Here is a 20,272-nt window from a genome sequence, read left to right on the forward strand (position 1 = left end):
ACGCGCCCGCGGCTCCCGCCTGGCGCCGCCATCTTAGCCCGGGCGCCCCCCACCAGCCATTGGGGGGGGGAAAAGCCGGGGGGGAGGGAGCGCGCGCGTGTGCGTGGGCGTGCGTGCGCGCGGCCGCGGGCCCAGGGCGGGAAAGGGCGCGCCGCCCTGGTCGTGGTGGTCCCGCCTGCCCGACCCCGACCCCTCCCCCTCCCCCTCAGGGAACCGGGCCGCCCGGGAAGCGGCGGCACCCGCGGACCACACCGAGCCCAGCGGACGGCCCGATCGCCGGGGAGGGCGCCGGCCTCCCTCCTCCCTCCTCCCTCCTCCCTCCGCCCTCCTCCCTCCTCCCTCCGCCTCGTCCTCGCCGCCGCCCCCTCAGGCGGGGCAGCATGGCGGCCCCGGCCGGCGGCCCCCTCGCGCCGCTGCTCGACACGCTGGAGGACCCCGACGCCTCCCCCGGGGAGCACACCGACGCCTACCTCACCCTGGGAAGGTGAGGCAGCCCCCCCTTCCCCACCCTTCTCGTCAGCGGGCACGGGGGGGGGGGGGGAGGCTGCGGGGGTGTGAGGGGACACACACCCACCATTCATTCATTCACTCGCGCATCATTCATTCATCCCCTCGGAGGCACTCACTTCACTCACCTCATTCACTCCAGCCTATTTTATTCATCCTGTTGTAGGCATTCAGTTCACTCACCTCATTCACTCCAGCATATTTTATTCGGCCCCTCGTAGGCATTCAGTCCATTCTTCCCTCATTCACTCCAGCATATTTTATTCATCCTATTGTAGGCATTCAGTTCACTCACCTCATTCACTCCAGCATATTTTATTCATCCTATTGTAGGCATTCAGTTCACTCATCTCATTCACTCCAGCATATTTTATTTATCCAATGTAGGCATTCAGTCCATCCCTCATTCACTCCAGCATATTTTATTCATCCTGTCGTAGGCATTCAGTTCACTCACCTCATTCACGCCATCATATTTTATTCGTTCCCTCATAGGCATTCAGTCCATTCATCCCTCATTCACTCCAGCATATTTTATTCATCCTATCGTAGGCATTCAGTTCACTCACCTCATTCACTCCAGCATATTTTATTCGTCCCCTCGTAGGCATTCAGTCCATTCTTCCCTCATTCACTCCAGCATATTTTATTCATCCTATTGTAGGCATTCAGTTCACTCACCTCATTCACTCCAGCATATTTTATTCATCCTATTGTAGGCATTCAGTTCACTCACCTCATTCACTCCAGCATATTTTATTTATCCAATGTAGGCATTCAGTCCATCCCTCATTCACTCCAGCATATTTTATTCATCCTGTCGTAGGCATTCAGTTCACTCACCTCATTCACTCCATCATATTTTATTCGTTCCCTCGTAGGCATTCAGTCCATTCATCCCTCATTCACTCCAGCATATTTTATTCATCCTGTCATAGGCATTCAGTTCACTCACCTCATTCACGCCATCATATTTTATTCGTTCCCTCGTAGGCATTCAGTCCATTCATCCCTCATTCACTCCAGCATATTTTATTCATCCTATCGTAGGCATTCAGTTCACTCACCTCATTCACTCCAGCATATTTTATTCGTCCCCTCGTAGGCATTCAGTCCATTCATCCCTCATTCACTCCAGCATATTTTATTTATCCTATTGTAGGCATTCAGTTCACTCACCTCGTGCACTCCAGCGCATTTTATTCGCCCCATCGTAGGCGTTCAGTTCACTCACCTCTCATTCACTCCAGCATATTTTGTTCATCCCATCGTAGTCATTCAGTCCATTTATCCTTTATTCGTTCATTCACTCCAGCGTATTTTATTCGTCCCATCATAGGCATCCAGTTCACTCACCTCTTCATTCATTCACTCCAGCGTATTTTATTCGTCCCATCGTAGGCATTCAGTTCACTGGCCCCTCATTCATTCACTCCAGCACATTTTATTCTTCCCATCATAGTCATTCAGTTCATTTGCCCCTCATTCATTCATTCATTCACTCCAGCGTATTTTATTCATCCCATCGTAGTCATTTAGTTCATTCACCCCTCATTCATTCACTCCAGCATATTTTGTGCATCCCATCGTAGGCATTCAGTTCACTCATCTCTCATTCACTCCATCGTATTTTATTCTTCCCATCGTTGGCATTCAGTTCATTTATCCCTTATTCATTCATTCACTCCAGCATATTTTATGCATCCCATCGTAGTCATTCAGTTCATTCACCCGTCATTCATTCATTCTCTTCAGCATATTTTATTCGTCCCATCGGAGGCATTCAGTTCATTCATCCCTCATTCACTCCAGCGTATTTCATTCATCCCTCATTCACTCCAGCGTATTTCATTCATCCCTTCTTAGGCCCCCCGCCCGTAGCATCCTCACATTTCACCCATTCCGTTACGCCCTCCCTGTGCGCAGAGCACTGGGCCAAACACTTGGACGGGGCAGCGAGAGTGACAGGCCCAGCCTGGGGGTGGGCGATCGATCCCTCTCCGTTCATTCAGCCGAGTTTAGTGAGCGCTTCCTGGGTGCAGAGCACTGGGCTGAGCGTTTGGAAAGGGCAATAAGGAGAGACAGTCCCTGCCCCCTCCCTCCGGGGTCATAGTCTGTAAAATCCGTCCTGGGCAGGGGATAATAATAATAATAAAAATAATGATGTCAGGGGTGATAATAATAATGATACCTGTGAGCCCGGCTGGGGATGGTCTCTCTCTGTTGCCGATTTGTGCTTTGCAAGCGCTCAGTACAGTGCTCGGCTCGCTGTAAACGCTCCATAAAGATGATGGAATGACTGGATGCATTTGTGGAGCGCTCACTACGTGCCCAGTACTGTTCTGAGCGCTAAGGGGGAGAGCCAAGGTCATCAGGTCGTCCCACTTGGGGCTCCCAGCCCTCATCCCCTTTTTCCAGATGAGGGAGCCGAGGCCCAGAGAAGGGGCTTGCCCAGGGTCACCCAGTGGACAAAAGGAAGAGTGGGGATTAGAACCCACGACCTCTGACTCCCAAGCCCGGGCTCTTGCCACTGAGCCACGCTGCCCCTCCGATGTGGCTACCAGCTCTGTTATCGTGCCCAGGCGCTTAGTTCAGCGTGTTGCACGTAGTAAGCACCGAGGAAATGCGATTGATTGATCAGCCTGGCGGGCCAAACGGTACCAGGGCATCGGGCCAATCAGTCAGTCGCAGATTGATCAGAGAAGCAGCGTGGCTTAGGAGAAAGAGCCCGGGCTTGGGAGTCCGAGGTCATGGGTTTGAATCCCGGCTCTGCCACTTGTCAGCTGAGTGACTGTGGGCAAGTCACTTCATTTCTCTGTGCCTCAGTTACCTCATCTGTAAAATGGGGATTAACTGTGAGCCTCACGTGGAACAACCTCATTACCCTGTATCTCCCCCAGCGCTTAGAACAGTACCCCGCACATAGTAAGCGCTTAACAAATGCCAACATTATTATTATTATTCTCTGGGCCTCAGTTCCCCCATCTGGAAAATGGAGATGAAGACTGTGGGCCCACGTGGAACAACCTGATCACCTTGTATCCCCCCCAGCGCTTAGAACAGTACTTTGCACATAATAAGCGCTTAACAAATACCACTGTGATTATTATTATTATTTATCAAGCGGTCCCTGGGTGCAGAGCACTGGACTAATCGCTCAGGAGAAGCATCGGAAGAGAGCTGGTAGCACAGTCCCGGCCCGCGTCGAGCCTCAAGTCTAGAAGGGGAGGCAGACGTTAATATAAATAAATTAAGGACGTGCGTGCTGTGGGGCGGAGCGAGGGGCCGAATAAAGGGAGCAAATCCAAGTGCAAAGTCAAGTCGCTGATTCGCGCCTTGGGATGTAGCAGAGGCGGCTGCAAACACTGAGCTGTGCGTGCTGCACCCCGGCAGTGGGTGTGTGTTTTGAGGAGGAATCTAGTCGGATCTCCCTCCCACCACCCACCCGTTTGAGGGCGTGTACGGGCATGGCTTCTGGGAGGACCCCTTTTTTTCCCCCCAGCAGCGTGGACTTGAAAGCCTGAGGATATGCCCCCCCAAAACAGGACCATGTCGGGGACCGACCGCTGCCCTCAACACTCCGGCGAGCGCGGCCCCCGATTGCAGCCCTCCTTTATCTTCCAAAGCAACGCCCGCAGGCCTGCCACTGCATCGTCGTGCCTTTTTCGTAGGAAGACATTTGAGCGCTGCGGCCAGCTTGTCTTGCTGGAGATTTTGGATCCGTTATCTCGTAGGAGGGACTTGGCCTTCTCCTAAGCTTGTGCGTGGATTTTTGTCCTTCCAGGAGAGGTCGGAGCCCTTGTCTGTCAAGTTGAAGAATTAAAAAAAGCTTTAGCTCTGAGGCGTCACACTCCCATCGTGTCCAAGACGGTTTAGAATGGGACCGAGATAGTATCAAGCATCCACTAGTTACGTGACAAGTTGACTCTAGGCCTCATCAGATATGAATAAATGCAGACTTACGTTTGGTGCTTCAGGGACGATCACTTACTCTACTCTATTTGGTATAACAAACTTAAATTTGAAACGATGACGACATAATCTCTTTTGCGTGTGTTGCTGTCTCGTATTTTTGTTTTAATTTATGTTTATTTTCTGGCTGAAGTCGTTTGACAGGGGAAGAAGGAAAGGAATTTGTGCTAGAAATCGGGAAGCAGCTTTCTCGCCTTAGTAAAGTGTTTCAGGTTTGTATTTTTGACGTCGTTCTTTTATTTCCTGGGAGGGTTTGAAAGTCTCGGTTGGGCTGTTTTGCTGCAAATCCAATGTGGGCTGATCGTGGAAATCAGATGACTGTAAAAGTCACCTCATCGTACTTGGAATTAACCAGTAAGTTAGCCACGCGAAGTAGTCGTCCTCGTGTTTGGAGGTGATGCTGCTTTACAGTTGAGGGTATTCACGGTCACGTGGACGATCTCGTGCTCACCTTGTCCTTGGAAATCCAGGAGGGCACCTCTCCTAGCTCTTGTGGGTTAGCATCGCTCAGGCGTCAGGGTTAAGAGGAGAACGGAATATTGTCCTGTTAGTTCATGCGCTTGTTATTTTTGCAATTGTGGAGAGAGTCGACGTCGAGCTGTCCACATGCTCTCATCTGGTTCCTTAGGTCCAGGGTCACCCATTCATTCAGTCAGTCGTATTTGAGTGCTTACTATGTGCAGAGCATTGTACTAAGTGCTTGGAATGCACAATTCGCCCATGGTGAGGTGACCGTTGGGGAGAAAAGGGGCAAAGAGTGGCCGTAGAAAAGAGCGCGTGGGGCTGCGGGCACCCGTACCCTCTGTGTACTGACATCTAGAGTGGTCTGGTAAGGAATGGGGGAGGATTTTCCTCTATTTCTCAAAAAACCCAGGAGCAGCAACAATAAAAACATATTTAGGTTTTGAAATAGCTATCCACTTGCTCCTCTGGCACCATACCCCTAGGTTATTTGGGTTGCACTGTTAATAAAGATCGCAATCCTCAATGGAGAGGCGATGCCAGGGTTATTTGGAAAGACTGTGAGAAGCATAATTAGCACTCAAAGGATATTTTTTTCCCCCTTTAAGCAAACCTTTTTAGTTTGTGAACAGTTGACCTGTCGTTTCAAGGTCAATATCGGCATTGTATTTTCATCCATTAGTTTTCAAAATTTGAACGCCTACCGCAGGGGTGGCCCAACGGACTTGTTTTTGTTTATTGTGTGCGGGTGTGGGGATAACTTGGTATATATTTCATGGCAGCAGATTGCAGTTTCTTGCTCTTGCCCCTTCCCCTCATGCTTGCCTCCTCCCAGAACACCCTTCCACCTCACGTAGGTTGCCCCCATCCTCCCTCAGCTATATTCCGTTCATGAGATTTGGCCACCCCTTTTATATAAAGGGCTCCACCCCGGCCTCGAGGAACAGACTCCTTGCCTTTGAGGGTTTGCAATCTAATCTGAGCGGTATCAGGCGTAGACTGACAAATGTACTTTGTCAACCTACACTCACGACACGACATTCAATACGATGCCGTGTGTACTTTTTAAGAGCGCATTAAACATCGGGTGATGATTTGCAGGTCATCCAAATCATTTTTGACCCTTAGAATGCTTTACGTTAGTACCAAAAAAAAAAAAAAGGATATGTGATGTAATCTTCAGCAGCGTACCTGTTTTTGCAGGTTCACATTTCTCACCAGAACTCGGAGCTGAATTGTGCTGCACTACAGGCTTTGGGATTTTGTCTGCATAATTCCAAAATTTCATCAGGATTATCAGGTAGAAAAATGCTTTTACTGCAGTTTCAATTCCTTAAGAGTCGCGTTGGTGTAAAAGTTACTCATTTAATTCTAATTTGTATTCCTATCTACGATTTTACCGCGCTTGATTTTTGCGTAACTTCTGGAGAAAGAGCTATCACATTGGTGAATATACTTTTTTCTTATGAACTTTCCAGTTGGACACAGCAGCGTGGCTCAGTGGAGAGAGCACAGGCCGGGAAGTCAGAGATCATGGGTTCAAATCCCGGCTCTGCCGCTTGTCAGCTGTGTGACTGTGGGCAAGTCACTTCACTGGGCCTCAGTTCCCTCATCTGTAAAATGGGCATTAAGACTGAGTCCCACGTGGGACAACCTGATCACCTTGTATCCTCCCCAGAGCTTAGAACAGAGTAAGCGCTTAACAAATGCCAACATTATTATTATTAGGATTAATCCAGCTGTTCGGATGGGCAGAAGTAACAGAGCATCTACTGCTCTATAGAGCTCTTGAGGGAACCTTCCCCCAGCCTCCCTCAACCCTCTGCTTTCATTTATGAAGTTGGTGAATTTGACAGTAGCAGTGGCATTTATTAAGCACTTACTGTGTGCACTGTGATAAGCACTGGGAGGGAATGCCAGGGAAGGGATTGGACGTGAGCCCTGTCCCTTGGGGAACTCCACGATCTAAGAGTAGAAGAAGGACAAAGGCGAAGGGAAGGCAGCTTGATAGCCCCTCACTGATTTCTGTGATCCTTAGTCTCTTAAGTTTATCGAATGCCTTGGATACTACTAAGCTACACGGAAATAGAGGGGAGCCACAAGGAGAAGGTGATCTGAAGAAAAGTGCTAAGAGTTTCTCCGGGGAAGGACAGAACTGAACGTGTGCCACATGTGTTATCCTTAGGCCTTAACCAAGGTTGTGACCTGAGGAAAATCGGTTTATCAGGTGCGCTGTGGTGGTGCAAGAGCCTTAGCAGTTTCGTTGTAGAAAAAGGACTCTAGGTCCACAGCGAGCAGATCTCCGCTAGGCCGTTTGCGGAAAGAAGTCGCTCAGATTGTAAGGGTTCAGGTTGATCGTATAATCAGCGTATTTGTAGGTAGATTTGCACAGTAAATGCAGGAGTGGGGGGCAGATGGATCAGTGCTGGCGATTGGAGAAGGGTGGGGTTGTTTTTGGAAAGAGTAGTAAATGATGTGGTCTCATTGACTTCATCTACACCCTCCTTTCTGAATTCTAATTTTACATTACTTTGCCAGTTATCATGATCTTTTGGGGACCAGCTGTCCAGCAGCATACCCCGAGTGAAAGAGCACAGACCCAGGAGTGGAGACCCAGGTTCCAGTCCGACCTCTGGCAATTTAACTTCTGGGTCTCTGTCCTCCTCAGTAAAATGGGCAATACCGGTTCTCTCGACTCTTTAGTCTAGGAGCCTCATGTTGGTCAAGGCCTGTGTCCGTGGTTTTCTTATCTCTACCCCCGTTTGTTGGCATATAGTAAGCACACAACAGATAACACAGTTAATTGGTGAAGTAGCCTTAAAAAAATGCAGTTTTAATTGGTTGATATATGTCTGTTTTTCCCACCTTGTGTTGTAAGGTTGTCCTGTTATTCGTGATATGTTATATTGTACTCTCCCAAGTGTCTAAAGTAATTTAAGAAGTAAAATGTGTATTAGTGTGTCCTGTACCATATATATATATTTAAATTTACAATTTGTCTTAAAAAACAAATTACAATATTTATTTTGCAGAATCGGAAATGGAAAGATTGCTTTCAGAAGTGAACAGTATTGCTGAGAAGACTTCAGACAAAAACACACGCACTCGAGCACTTTGGGTCCTGTCTAAGCAGACTTTCCCTGCTGAAATTGTTGGCAAAGTGGTTGGTATGGTTTTTTTGGGGGGGTGCATTGGTCAGCAAAATAAAATTGATCACGCTTAATTTGATTTTTACTTTTTTTGTTTCCAGGTGCCCAGTATAATTGCCACATTAGAAAGAGTATTTAATAAAGAAGATGTGCATTCTATGGTAGTTGATTATGAAGCCCTAAATGTCATTATACGGTAGGTTTTTTTGGATATCAAATATTATGAAAGCAGGTAATGTGAACACATTGGTGTTCACGATAAAGCAGATGGTAGGTGTTTTTCTTTAAAACCATCAATGTTTTGCTTTTAGAAATGTGTTGTAGGAAAGTGCACGAGGCAGTTTGAAAATGTCTTGAGGTGCCGTGACATTTGCTGGGATGCCATTATTTATTTGGTTCTGTGGCTGCTGGCAGAGTGAAGTCAGATAACCCCTAGAGAACAAATGACAGGGTACCCAATTCTGACTTCCACCTGCTTTAATTTTAATTTGCAAGCTCCGGCCCCCATCCAAATTTGGGAACACAGCCACATATTTCAGAGTGAAAATTAAAAAAAATGGTGGAGGTTGGAACCAATTTCTCTCCACTTAAAAAGCTTAGGAAGAGCAGGTGTTGATCAAAAGTTTCTGGTTAACAAACTGAAAGTAAGGAATGATACGAAAACATGCTTTTCCTTTTCCACTGTTGCCATCTTAAACTTTAGGGGTTGGGGAGGAAGAAAGCTGAGTTATGCAGCATTAGATTATCATGACTTCTGAAAAAAATAATGACCTTTATTAACCGGCAGTTATGTGCCAAAGAATTGTTTAGTGCTGGGATAGTCACAGGAAAATCAGATTGGACATAGTCCCTGGCCAGGAAGTTTAAGTGACTTGCCCAAGGTCATACAACAGGCCTCTGGAGACTAAGACCTGGGTCTCGTTCTGTGCTCTTCCTACTAGTCCTTGTGGAGTTCTTTTGTTAAAATATGTGTCCTAATATGACTAAACCATCAGTGAAAATTCAGAAATCAGCACATCACCGTACTGATTGTTTAAGGGTTTTGGCTTTTAGCGGCAAAACTTGAATGAGACCTTTTGGGTTTTACAAGTTAACTAGTATATTAATGACCCAATTTTTCCCTCAAAATCGTTTTATTTTGCTAAATTGGCAAGAATGAAAGCACTGACCGGGTACTTGGGTTTTTTACGTAATGTTAGGGTTCAGTAGTAAGATACCCGAGGCCTCATTTCATCAATTTCCTCAAACCTTCTTGACTGGGCTCCCATCTTCCATGAAAAATTGTGAACTGATTAAAATACGTCTTCTACTTTGTCACTTGTCATTGAGAATTAGATGTCAGTTGTTGGCCCAGTCGTTTGAGGTGGCTTGGGGTGGGTAGAGGCACGGACGGTCAGATTAAAGTGTCAATTTAGAAAAAAAAAGGGAATTCTTCTTAAAGTGTCAATTTAGAAAAAAGGGAATTCTGACCTGTGACGAGGACAGGTACGTATTGATTCCATTAACTGGAGTTGCCAACTACGGAGAAGTTTTCGGTTTTAATCATAAAGTGAGGGCAGATGCACTCATACAAACTCTGACAGCTTTGTATCCTTCTGACCCTTCCTTTCAGTCTATTAGAGCAAGCTCCGGTTCAGATGGGAGAAGAAGCAGTAAGGTGGGCCAAGCTGGTCATACCTCTCGTCGTGCATTCAGCCCCAAAAGTGCACCTGCGGGGTGCAGCCGCCCTGGAGTTGGGAATGCCTCTGTTGCTTCTGAAACAGCAAGAAGTGGCGGCTATAACAGAGCAACTCATGACTACTGTAAGTTAATACGTTCATCAGCTTCCCCCTTCACCCCCCACCTACAGGAATTTTCAGGCCGCTGAACTCTTGGAAGTGTCTTAAGCGGATCTGGGGGCAAGCAAACACGTCCGCCATTTCTGTCGTACTCTCCCAAGCTCTCAGTACAGTGCTCTGCACATAGTAAGCGCGTAGCATTGATACCCGGCTGACGCCTCTGTGATGCAGTTGTTGATGCAGACCCCTAGCGCGCAACTTCTGAATGTTTTTTTTTAAATGGGCTTTGCTTCCCGGATCAATTTAAACATCAATTTTGTAGTATTTCAACTTTTAAAAGTTTGCTTCCATCAGAATCGCAGGATCGCTGAGCGACAGTTTATGGCGCTGCTCAGCGAATTAACTTTCATCTAGAAACAGTGAACTTTACAAGTGGTTTCAAAATGGGTTCAGCTGGCAGTTGCCCTACTGAGTTGTGCCAGAACAAGCCTGTTTTCCGTAACCATTTTGAACACCGTGGTGTTTTCAAATCATCTTCCCCATAACGCCTTGCTCCCAATTGGAATAATGGCTGACGCAACATGGATTTTTTTGATAAACTAGGATTCAGGGAACCAGACTATTGCAGGAGGAATGTTGATGCATGTTCAGATATTCTAGATATCTAGCAGTCAGGTCTGCCCAAGAGGGCGTGTTGCAAACTCACGTGGAGGGCTCGTGAAGACCCTCCCTCTGGTTGTCCCTGGAAGATCTACAGGAATAAGATTGGCTTTGGTGAAAATCTGTAGTGGAAGTTCCCCGATTGAGTTGGATAGGGGAACAGAGGTTTTATGCAAGTGAATATCAGTTTATCCATTTGAATGTGATAGCATGCTAAACGTCCATTTCTTTGGTAAGATCGCTGACTAGTATTTTTCTGTGCGACATCTGTCATGGATGGAGAAACCCAAATGCACTCTTCTCCAATAGTTGATGACCAGAAGTGGTGTTTGGCGAAACATTTTCTTGATAATATTGTGATTCATGTATTTTTCAAATACTTTTACCTTTTTTGAATGTTTCATTTTTATGAGATCTTTTATTTGCTTGCAGAAATTGATTTCTGAACTCCAGAAGTTATTCATGACCAAAAACGAGACCTATGTTTTGAAATTATGGCCTCTATTTGTCAAGCTTCTAGGCAAGGTAAGGGTGTATTGCTTTTGGACTAAGTTTTCATGAAGGAGTGGTCTATTGAATTCCTTTTCATTGTATGCATTATGCTCTCTTTAGTCTTTGCATCGAAGTGGGAGTTTTATCAACTCATTATTGCAACTAGAAGAACTTGGATTTCGCAGTGGCGCTCCAGTGATTAAAAAAATAGCCTTCATTGCGTGGAAGAGTCTCATAGATAATTTTGCTCTTAATCCAGGTAAACTAAAAAGAGGTCGTTTAGTCAGTGGTATCGATCGACCACCTGTGTGCAGTTCATGGTGCTAAGAGCCGGGCGCTAATGTAAAAGCGATAACTAAGTTTTGGTCCCTGGCCCGCAGCTGATTTACAAGCTGAAAAGGCAGGAGCAGGAGGTTATGGATGGACACATGAGGAAACACAGTAAAAGCATCAAACCTTGCACTTGAGGAGCTGTTTTCAGGCTCTTCCCACTCAAGTAGGACTCTCCAGAGTTCAAGAGTCACAACAGCCACAGCCAATTCCTTCCCAGTGTGCTGATATTTGTGGAGGCCCCTGCAGACCTCTCCCCATTTTCTAAGCGGAGGGAGACAGTGATATTTTGGGGGTAATTTTAGCCTTTTTTTAAAAAAAAAAAAAAAAAACCTTTAAGTACGGCAGCGTGGAATTGAAATTTGGTTACGACACTTGTATAAATTCTTTACCTTTTGTGGTAGAACAGGCAATTCTTGATGATCCAGAGCAATTCAGAGTAACGGCACAGGGTCCCTGAAAACCAGTTGGCAGTATTTATCAAGATTCTCATTTTCAGGTGAAACGTTTGCATTTGCAAGGCTATAAAAGGCCACTTGGACAGGTTGCTGATACTGAGCAACCAAGAGCTTTTGTTTTTATCAATACTCAGAATGTCCAGACCTTCTGGTATGGTGGTGTAGTGGATTCAGAACCTAAGGGTGGGCTAACCTAGGCAAGCATTAGACTGTTCTTGGTTTGTCTGGTACAGGGCCTCATTTCTGTCAGTTTCAAGAGAAGTCCAGTAAAAACTAGTTAAGGTGGCCGGGTACCCCTCTTGATGTTTTTCCGGAATGAGAGGCTGAAAAGGCTAACAGCCCAGTACCTTTTCTTTGGTTGCCCTTGATGGTCTCCCCTGTTGGCTTTAAATGATTTATTGTGTAACCTATCACTAATATGTTTTTGTGATTGTCTTGTATCCCTAAGAATAACTTTTCTTGTTCTCTTTTTGTCTAACTCAAGAAATACTGTGTAGTGCAAAGAGACTGAAGTTACTAATGCAGCCTTTGAGCTCTATCCACGTGAGAACCGAAGCCCTGGCACTTACTAAATTGGAAGTGTGGTGGTATTTACTGATGAGGCTCGGATCTCATCTACCTGCTAATTTTGAACAGGTAACACGCAGGGAAAAATTCTTTTGAATTCTGACTCCTTCAGTAATTCACTCTTGACCGTTTTTGGTGGCCCTTTGGCCTGCAGTCAGGATCCATTAACAATCAGAGGATGCTCTCCATCCTCTCCGCTCTTAGCCTCCGTTGCGGCAGAGTTAACGGAACTGAAAAACAGTGTCGGCCGCGCAAGGAGGAGAAACACAAAGGTTGGAGGACGGGGTCCCTGAGTGGCTTCTCGCTCAGTCATTTCTCTTGGTCTGTGTTCACCCCGCCTCATTAGATTGCTCTCAGTTGATGAGAAGTCTGGTGTCAGTGCAGTCGATGATATTTTGACTTGGGGTAGGGCCTGGTTGACTGTAATGATTCACTGAGTGGTCTGAAAGAGTTAAAAGTTTCATGGTTAAAGTGTCTGGCGGTCCCAAGAGAATGAGAAACGTGCTGGCTGTTCTTGGATATGAGATAACTAAGAAATAGCTTTGTTCATTCATTCAACCTTATGTATTGAGTGCTTACTGTGTGCAAAGCACTGTACTGATACTTGGGAGAGTACAATATTACAACATACGGATACGTTCTCTGCCTACGACGAGCTCACAGACATCAATATAAATAAATTACAGATATATTCAGGTGTATGTACGTGTTGTGGGGATGGGAGGGAGGAGGAATGGAGGAGCAAGAAAGCGCAGAAGGGAATGGGAGGAGAGGAGGGCTTAGGGAAGGTTTTTGGAGGAAATGTGCCTGTCATAAAGCTTTGAAGTGGGGAAGATCGATTATCCGTCCGATAGGAGGAAGGAAGGCGTTCCAGGCCAGAGGTTGTAGGCGAGAGGTTGGTGGCGAGGTAGACGAGATGGAGGTACAGTGAGAACGTGAGCGTTAGAGGAACGAAGTGTGTGGGCTGGATTGGAGTAGGAGAGTATGGAGGTGAGATGAGAGGGGTTAAGGGGATTAGTGTTTCAAAACCAGGGGTGAGGAGCCGGGGACAGCCAACTTCCTAAAGAAGTTGAATCGTTTTCATATAGTGACTACCATAAGTTTTCAGTTGGTCATTACTGCTTAATAAATTGGTGTTTGTTTAAGGGTCCTAGAATTTTCAAGTCTGAAAATGCTACATGAGAATTTTTTTCCTCCCTTTAGGTTTGCGTTCCACTGATTCAGAACACTTTAAGTATAGACTCAAATGCTCCATCTCAAGGCACTCCCTCCCGAGGAGCAGCTAATCAAAGCTTAAACAGTGTAACTTCTGGGCAAAAAGCAGGTACGGAATTCTTCAGCTCTTATGCTAGGACATAAGTAATTAATCATTTTTAGATGTAAAGCAAAGTAAGGAATGGAAAGTACCATTTTCCTGAAATGAACCATTCCGTACTTAAAGTCCCTTATGAAGATTTGCATCTGTAGATGTTGAAATTGTGATACTGTCTGCAAGCAGGAGCGATAGGTAGTATTGTAATGGTACAACTGTAATTTTTGGATTTTGTGAAAAATGTGAAATAGGAAAAGAAGCATCAAAGTTTTGCAGGAGGCAGCGTGGCTTAGTGGAAAGATCACAGGCCTGGTAGTTGAGAGATGTGGGTTCTCCTCCCAACTCCACCACAGGCCTGTTAGATGACCATGGAGAATCCCTTTACTTCTCTGTGCCTTTTTCCTTATTGGTAAAATGGAGATAAAATACCTGGTTCTCCAGTGGAACAGGGACTGTGTCTGACCTGATAATCTTGGTTGTATCGCTTCCCCATCATTTAGTACAGTGCCTGGCATGTAAGTGCTTAAAATGCCATTGTTATATAGTATCAACATTACATTCATATTAATATATAATAAAGTATCCTTTCAATTAACATTTAAGGGCTTGTTATTCAAATGATGGGTTTTTTGGGTTGGTTTTTTTTTTGAGTGGTTGTGTATATGTAAGAATAGTAGATTACTTGTGTTTAAACCAAACTTGCTTATTACAGGAGTTTTCAGGGTTACATAAAGAATTCCAGTTGTGTGTCATTAAAAATTCACTTTATTTCCTTAAGAAACTGAACTGCAACAGGGGAATTAAAATGAGTTGTCTTTGGGCTGTTGGGCTGTCATTCAGAGGCACCTCTGGATATATAAAATCCTGTCTCTCCCAAACTCATTTCCTTCCCTATCTAAAACTTTCTCCCTTGGTACTAAATAAGCACTTGATGGTACTGTTTAAAAGGTTCAGACTCAGCAGGATCTTGAGGCTTTTCCAAGGAGCCCCCTTGAAACGCAAGTAGGGCTGGTGAGTTGGTTGGGGGTGGTGGAAATTTTGAGCCCTCGGTGGTCATTTGGGAGTTAAGATAGCTCACGTATAACTCATGCTTGGGGATGCACCGTACTGCCTGGTGCAGAAAAAAGGCAAATCTCACTGGAACCTTGGATCAATGCAGTGGTTTGCAAAATGCCACTCATCTGACCCATTTCTCACAGACTGAAAGAGACGGCATGTAAAGATGGGGTGAAAATGAATGTGCTTTTATAAACAAAGCCAGTACGAGTTATTCCTAATAAAGTAGTGTGGTTTGAAAATGGTTTGTTGCGTTATCAGCTGAAATAAGTTTATTTGAGGTTACTAATAGTGCCACCAATTCTCACTTTTTTTTTCCCCTCCCCTCCCCCGTCACCCTAAGGAACTTTCCCATTTGGAAGCTCGGTGACTCCCAGGATGAATCTGAGTACGAGTGTAGGCGGAATGGCCGCAATTCCATCCATTCAGCTCTTGGGAATTGAAATGCTGCTTCACTTCTTGTTGGGACCAGAAGTTTTGGAGTTTGCCAAGCAAAATAAACTGGTGCTTAGTTTAGGTATTCTTCCTAAATGTTTTCTATCAGTCGTATTTATCGCACGCTTACCGTGGGCAGAGCACTGTATTAAGTGCCCGAGAGAGTACTTAGACACATTCCCTGCCCACAACAAGCTTACGGTCTTTTTTCCAAATTTTATTAGCTATTCAAAACGCATATGTATCAAAATACAGACTGTGCTCTTCCACTTTTAATAGATTAAATACTGCCATTACCTTTTAAAACTTTCTAAAAATCATCCTGCTTTTTGCCATTTAGAACATTTTTGGTTTCAGAAAGGAGTTTGTTTTATTCTTTAGAAATCACCAGCCTTATTTTTTTTTCCTCTTAGAGCCTCTTCAACATCCTTTAATCAGTAGCCCTTCATTTTTTTGCAAGCATGCAAATACACTTATCGCTGCAGTCCAGGATGGCTTCATTGCTGTTGGAAAAGATGCTTCCGGTAAATACATAAGGAGAAAATGTATTTCTGAATTGCCAGCGTGATAGTAGATTGGTGTGGGGATGTAACATTAGCAAGAGAGGGTGGTTTGCTTCGTTATCATTGATTTTTAAATTTTTTGGTTAGTTTTAAATTTTAAAAATCTTGATAATGGAAAAAGAAATAGTATTTATGTTGACTTTAACACAGAACCAAGCTGTGTAACCTAAAATCGACACGAACTACATTTTGTAGCTCTCCTGCCATTTCCGCGCAGGATGTAGGGGAAGAGGGCAGGAGGTCTGTTGGTTTTATGGGTTCAGTAATAGATCAGTTGTGTCACGGATCTCTCATGGCTCTTGAATTTTGTGCCATTTAGTCAGTCTTCTGACCTTGTCGAGAAGACACGGGGATCTTGTGCCTGTGTGGCCTGTGACAAGGTGGGCTTAGACAGAGGAGAGTAGCACGGACCTGAAAGTAGCAGGAGAAACAGTGAGGAGGCCTGGGTTCGGGAAATCAATCAGTGGTATATATTGAGCACTTACTGTGTGCAGAGCACTGTACTAAGCACTTGGGAAAGTAACAGAGTTGGAAGACAAGATTCCTGCCACAAGAAAGTCAGAGGCTCAGGCTCAGGATTGAATCCTCTGATATTAGGCCAATGTGCTTCCCTCTGGAATGAATTCTGGGTGTTGCCAATGCTGTCAATAAAGAATTTCTTAAAGTGATTCCCTCCATGTGATTGCATTTTAAAAGGGGAACTAATGTTCCCAAAAGGTTTGAGAGATTGGATATTTCCTTTCTATTCAGATTTGGAAGCAGCTCTCTGTTGAGGTCTACTTTATTTGCCAGAGTGCTCACCAATTTAAGCGGTATTTTTTTTTTCCCCTCCTTTAGATGCCATGATTAACGCTATTTGGATGGATCTGATTGGTTTTGTAAAGTCTGTTATTGAATCAGGTAAGGAGGTCATACCAAAATGCCCCATCGAGACAAGTATAGCACCAGTTAATTTGAATTCTTTGCAGTTAAATACCTAGCAGAAGAAATGGAGCACTTACCCTAAATATTCTGAGTATCACTTTTAATAACTCAGCTTTAATTGAATGAGGGTGAGGGGTACGTCCACCTGCTGTGTAGGTGTATCGCTTTTCTGTACTGTACTTTTATCCTTTGTTCTTCATTATATGAGATGAAAGACGCTTACGGTCTCTAAACTTTCAGGTAACAAAAGAGAGAGACAAGGTTCGGAAGTATTAACCCTCTTGCTACAGGCTTTGAAAAACATAGTGACGTCGAATGCCCTTCCTGTGTCGAAGACATTGGTAAGCATGTGTTTCTTTTATAATTATTTCTTAATTATCCCTGGTGGGTTCCCTGTGAGGAGCCAAGTCCTTTGTTCAGCTTGCCAACTGGAATTGCTAGATAGTAATGAAAACCTCACTGGCTTGGTTAAAACCGGGTACGCCGCCTGTCCTTGGAGATTTGTAATATGGCTTTAAAACAAACAAAATCATCGTTATGTGTTTGTTGTAAGAGGTTTCCTTGGAGACGGCTTTCTTTTTTTCTCTTTCTTTTTCGTGTTTGCTTTTTGGTGCTTGTGTCTTCATTGCTGGACTACATTTTTTCTGTATTAGTGAGTTTTCCCCCATGATACTCTTGATTGCACTTCAGCCCCGAAGTACTGGAAACTTCAGGGTGAGGTCTTCTGAACTGGGTTGTTTTGTTCATTGGCTACACCCTTGAGGAATGGCATTTGCTTGAGAGTGTGCCTAATCCATACCTGCTGCTTGGGAGGGCTGAGGTTGTACATTTTCTGAAATCCAGGGACGGCCAAACCCCCCAGGGTGAGTAGAAGGGGAGCAGGGCCAAGGGACGAAAAGTTTAAAGAGCAGTTTGCCAAGGGAGTGAGTGTCGTGAAGACACCGGCTTCGTCATTATGGGCTTAGAGGCAGCGCTGGCCAGAAATTTTGGCTCTTTTGACATCATTCCCTGCTGGTGTTAATTTGACTTTAATGTTAGACTTACCCGTGGAGTCTTCAGGCCAGAAATGGGATTTCCTTCAGAACCTTTCAAATGTTATTGAGTCCTTACTATGTGCAGCATGCTATATTAAACTTTTGGGACCATACAACGTAACAGGACTGGTAGATACATCCCCCGCCCACAGAGAGCTTAAAGCCTAGAAGGGGAGATGTTAATATAAGGGAATTTTGGACATAGGTGGAAGTGCTGTGGAGCTGAGGGTAAGGTGAATAAGGGGTGCAGATCAAATGCAGGGATGGCGTGGATGGGAGTGGGAGAAGAAATGAGGGCTTAGGCAAGTCCCCTTAGTGGAGAAAGTAATTATCTGTCAGGAAGAGAGAGGGTGTTCCAGGCCAGAGGTAGGACATGGGCAAGAGGTTAGTGGTGAGATAAACGATTGAGATAAGGTAGGAGGGGGTAAGGTGATGGAGTGTTTGAAAGCTGTTGCACACAGTAAGTGCTCAAGAAATGCGATTGATAGTTTTGTTTTGGACTTGTGAAGTTTGAGGTGTCGGCAGGATATCCAAATAGAGATGTCCTGAAGGCCGGAGGAAATTATTCTTCTAAAGATGAAAATTACACTGAATGCTGCAGAACTTTTGTAAGTCAACTTTAGTTTCTCTCCTCAGGTTCTGATAGAAGCAACAATTAAAAACCTGCCTCAGAAAGTATTAGGCTCACCAGCCTATCAGATTGCTAACATGGATCTCCTTAATGTAAGTATTTTAAGTGAGAAGGTTTTAAAAAAAAAAAAAGCTTGAAGGAAAAAAAGACTTTAATGTTTCTAGAAATGAAGCCCAGCATGTCCTGTGTATTGTAGGGAAATGGGTGGATGAGCGGGTTGGATGCAGAAATCATTTGGGAAAAATTCTAGCTCAGGCACTAAATACTTGGATCTGTGTATTTATTGGGCACTTATTGTATGCAGGGCACTGTATTAAGCGCTGGGGGGAGTACAATATAATAATAGACACATCCGCTGCCCACAACGTGCTTACAGTGTAGCCGGAGGGGGAGACAGACATTAATATAATAAATTACAGATTTGTGCCGAAGTGCTGTGGGGCTGGAATGGGAGGTAGAACATTCAGTCGTATTTATTGAGTGCTTACTGTGCGCAAAGCACTGTACTAAGTGCTTGGGAGAGTACAATCAAATAAGAAAGACACATTCCCTGCCCGTGACGAGCGTACAGTCTAGAGGGAGAGAACAGGTAGTTCCGAGTATTCTGTAACTCACTGGCTTTTTAAAACATTTGAGTCACTCGTGACTATTCAGTGTTTAATATTCAGGACATGGATGCATTTAGTAATGGGTCGTGGTAGCCCAGCGTTAAACTAGTCTTTTCTGTTAATTTCGGAGGTACTTTATTAAAAGCTGAGCTAAGTGCTGTAAAAGTGTTCACTTACTATAACCAACCTAATACTACTATAATCCATCTTAGTGCTCTTAATTGGTTCCGTGGAAGCAAAAGAGCATTAAACGAAGTATAGTTTCCCATGGGAAATAATGTAAAGTGCATCGGCGCATCTTCGGGACTGAAAAATCTGCCCAAACACTTTTATGTCCTATTCAGGAGAAAGACCCTTTGTTCCAACGCCTCTTCCATTATCTCTTCTAAATAGATACGATGTAATTAGCTAATGCTAAATTGAAATGGGCTTTAATCATGCTCGTATCATGTCAGTCAAAATACTTTCAAAGTGGAGAAAATCGAAATACGATTATTGTATAGATTATACAGTATTCTCCTGACAGGGCAGTAGAAGAATGTTGTCATGGGGTGGCTGAAACTTTTTTTCTGTGAGCCATCTCAGTTGGGCAGGGCAACATTAGCTTGGCATCTCTGCCGTAAGAACAGAACATCCAGTGGTCTGCTAAATAGGGGAGGGAAGTCAGGCAGTCATTTACTTTGTGCAGAGGACCCTACTAAGCGCTTGGGAGAGTACAATATAAAAGACATATTCCCTGCCCACAATGAACTTAAAGTCTAGAGGGAGTCACAGTTTTAAGGAAATAAACTTTTAGAAATCTTTTTTCTTGGTATTTCTTCTCTACCTGTGCATACTTGTGAGATCAGAAATTACATTTTCATGTTTGGAGTAGAATTTTTTTTCTCAGATTTCTCCCAGATTGTTGGGGGTCATAAGAGAGCAACATTTACCTGACCTCCAAAAAAACTGAACAACTGCCTTTCTCCTCTCACTCCAGGGAACTCCAGCCTTGTTTTTAATTCAGCTTATTTTCCACAATAATCTTTTGGAAAATGGTGCAACGGATGAAAGGTAAATGCTCTTAATCCACAACTAAGATTTGTTTCTGCCTAGATGACTATTACCAATAATTTCCTCAAATTCAAATAAAACTCCCTAGCGATCTATTCTGTTTCTTCCCATAGAAAAGATGATACATTAGAAGATAAAGCCTTTATGGGAAGTTATTAGATTGGAGCTCAAATTCACTGTTCTTTTAAAAAAAGTTGTTGGCCAAGTGATTATTTGCTATTACAGTGCAATTAAAATTAGTTCACAGGTTTCATCATTTGAATATCTGCATTTCAGGGAAG

General features: G+C 44.4%; 1 protein-coding gene across 2 annotated transcripts in view; it reads left to right on the top strand.

The window, feature by feature from the left end:
• Positions 1–357: 357 nt before the first annotated feature.
• Positions 358–20,272, top strand: part of RIF1 (replication timing regulatory factor 1) — a 46,553-nt gene continuing 26,638 nt past the window's right edge. The window contains exons 1-16 of one of the 2 annotated variants that reach the window (XM_039913104.1): positions 358–484; positions 4,613–4,691; positions 6,145–6,241; positions 7,974–8,104; positions 8,192–8,286; positions 9,703–9,892; positions 10,961–11,053; positions 11,141–11,279; positions 12,293–12,444; positions 13,579–13,699; positions 15,087–15,260; positions 15,592–15,702; positions 16,579–16,641; positions 16,906–17,006; positions 18,336–18,422; positions 19,918–19,991. In XM_039913104.1, the coding sequence (XP_039769038.1) occupies positions 381–484; positions 4,613–4,691; positions 6,145–6,241; positions 7,974–8,104; positions 8,192–8,286; positions 9,703–9,892; positions 10,961–11,053; positions 11,141–11,279; positions 12,293–12,444; positions 13,579–13,699; positions 15,087–15,260; positions 15,592–15,702; positions 16,579–16,641; positions 16,906–17,006; positions 18,336–18,422; positions 19,918–19,991 (1,811 nt within the window). In that variant the 5' untranslated portion in view covers positions 358–380. The remainder of the gene's footprint in view (positions 485–4,612; positions 4,692–6,144; positions 6,242–7,973; positions 8,105–8,191; positions 8,287–9,702; positions 9,893–10,960; positions 11,054–11,140; positions 11,280–12,292; positions 12,445–13,578; positions 13,700–15,086; positions 15,261–15,591; positions 15,703–16,578; positions 16,642–16,905; positions 17,007–18,335; positions 18,423–19,917; positions 19,992–20,272) is intronic. The other variant, XM_029072585.2, reaches the window with a different exon arrangement.

The sequence above is a fragment of the Ornithorhynchus anatinus genome, chromosome 9, assembly GCF_004115215.2.
Source record: "Ornithorhynchus anatinus isolate Pmale09 chromosome 9, mOrnAna1.pri.v4, whole genome shotgun sequence".
Taxonomy (NCBI): Eukaryota; Metazoa; Chordata; class Mammalia; order Monotremata; family Ornithorhynchidae; genus Ornithorhynchus; species Ornithorhynchus anatinus.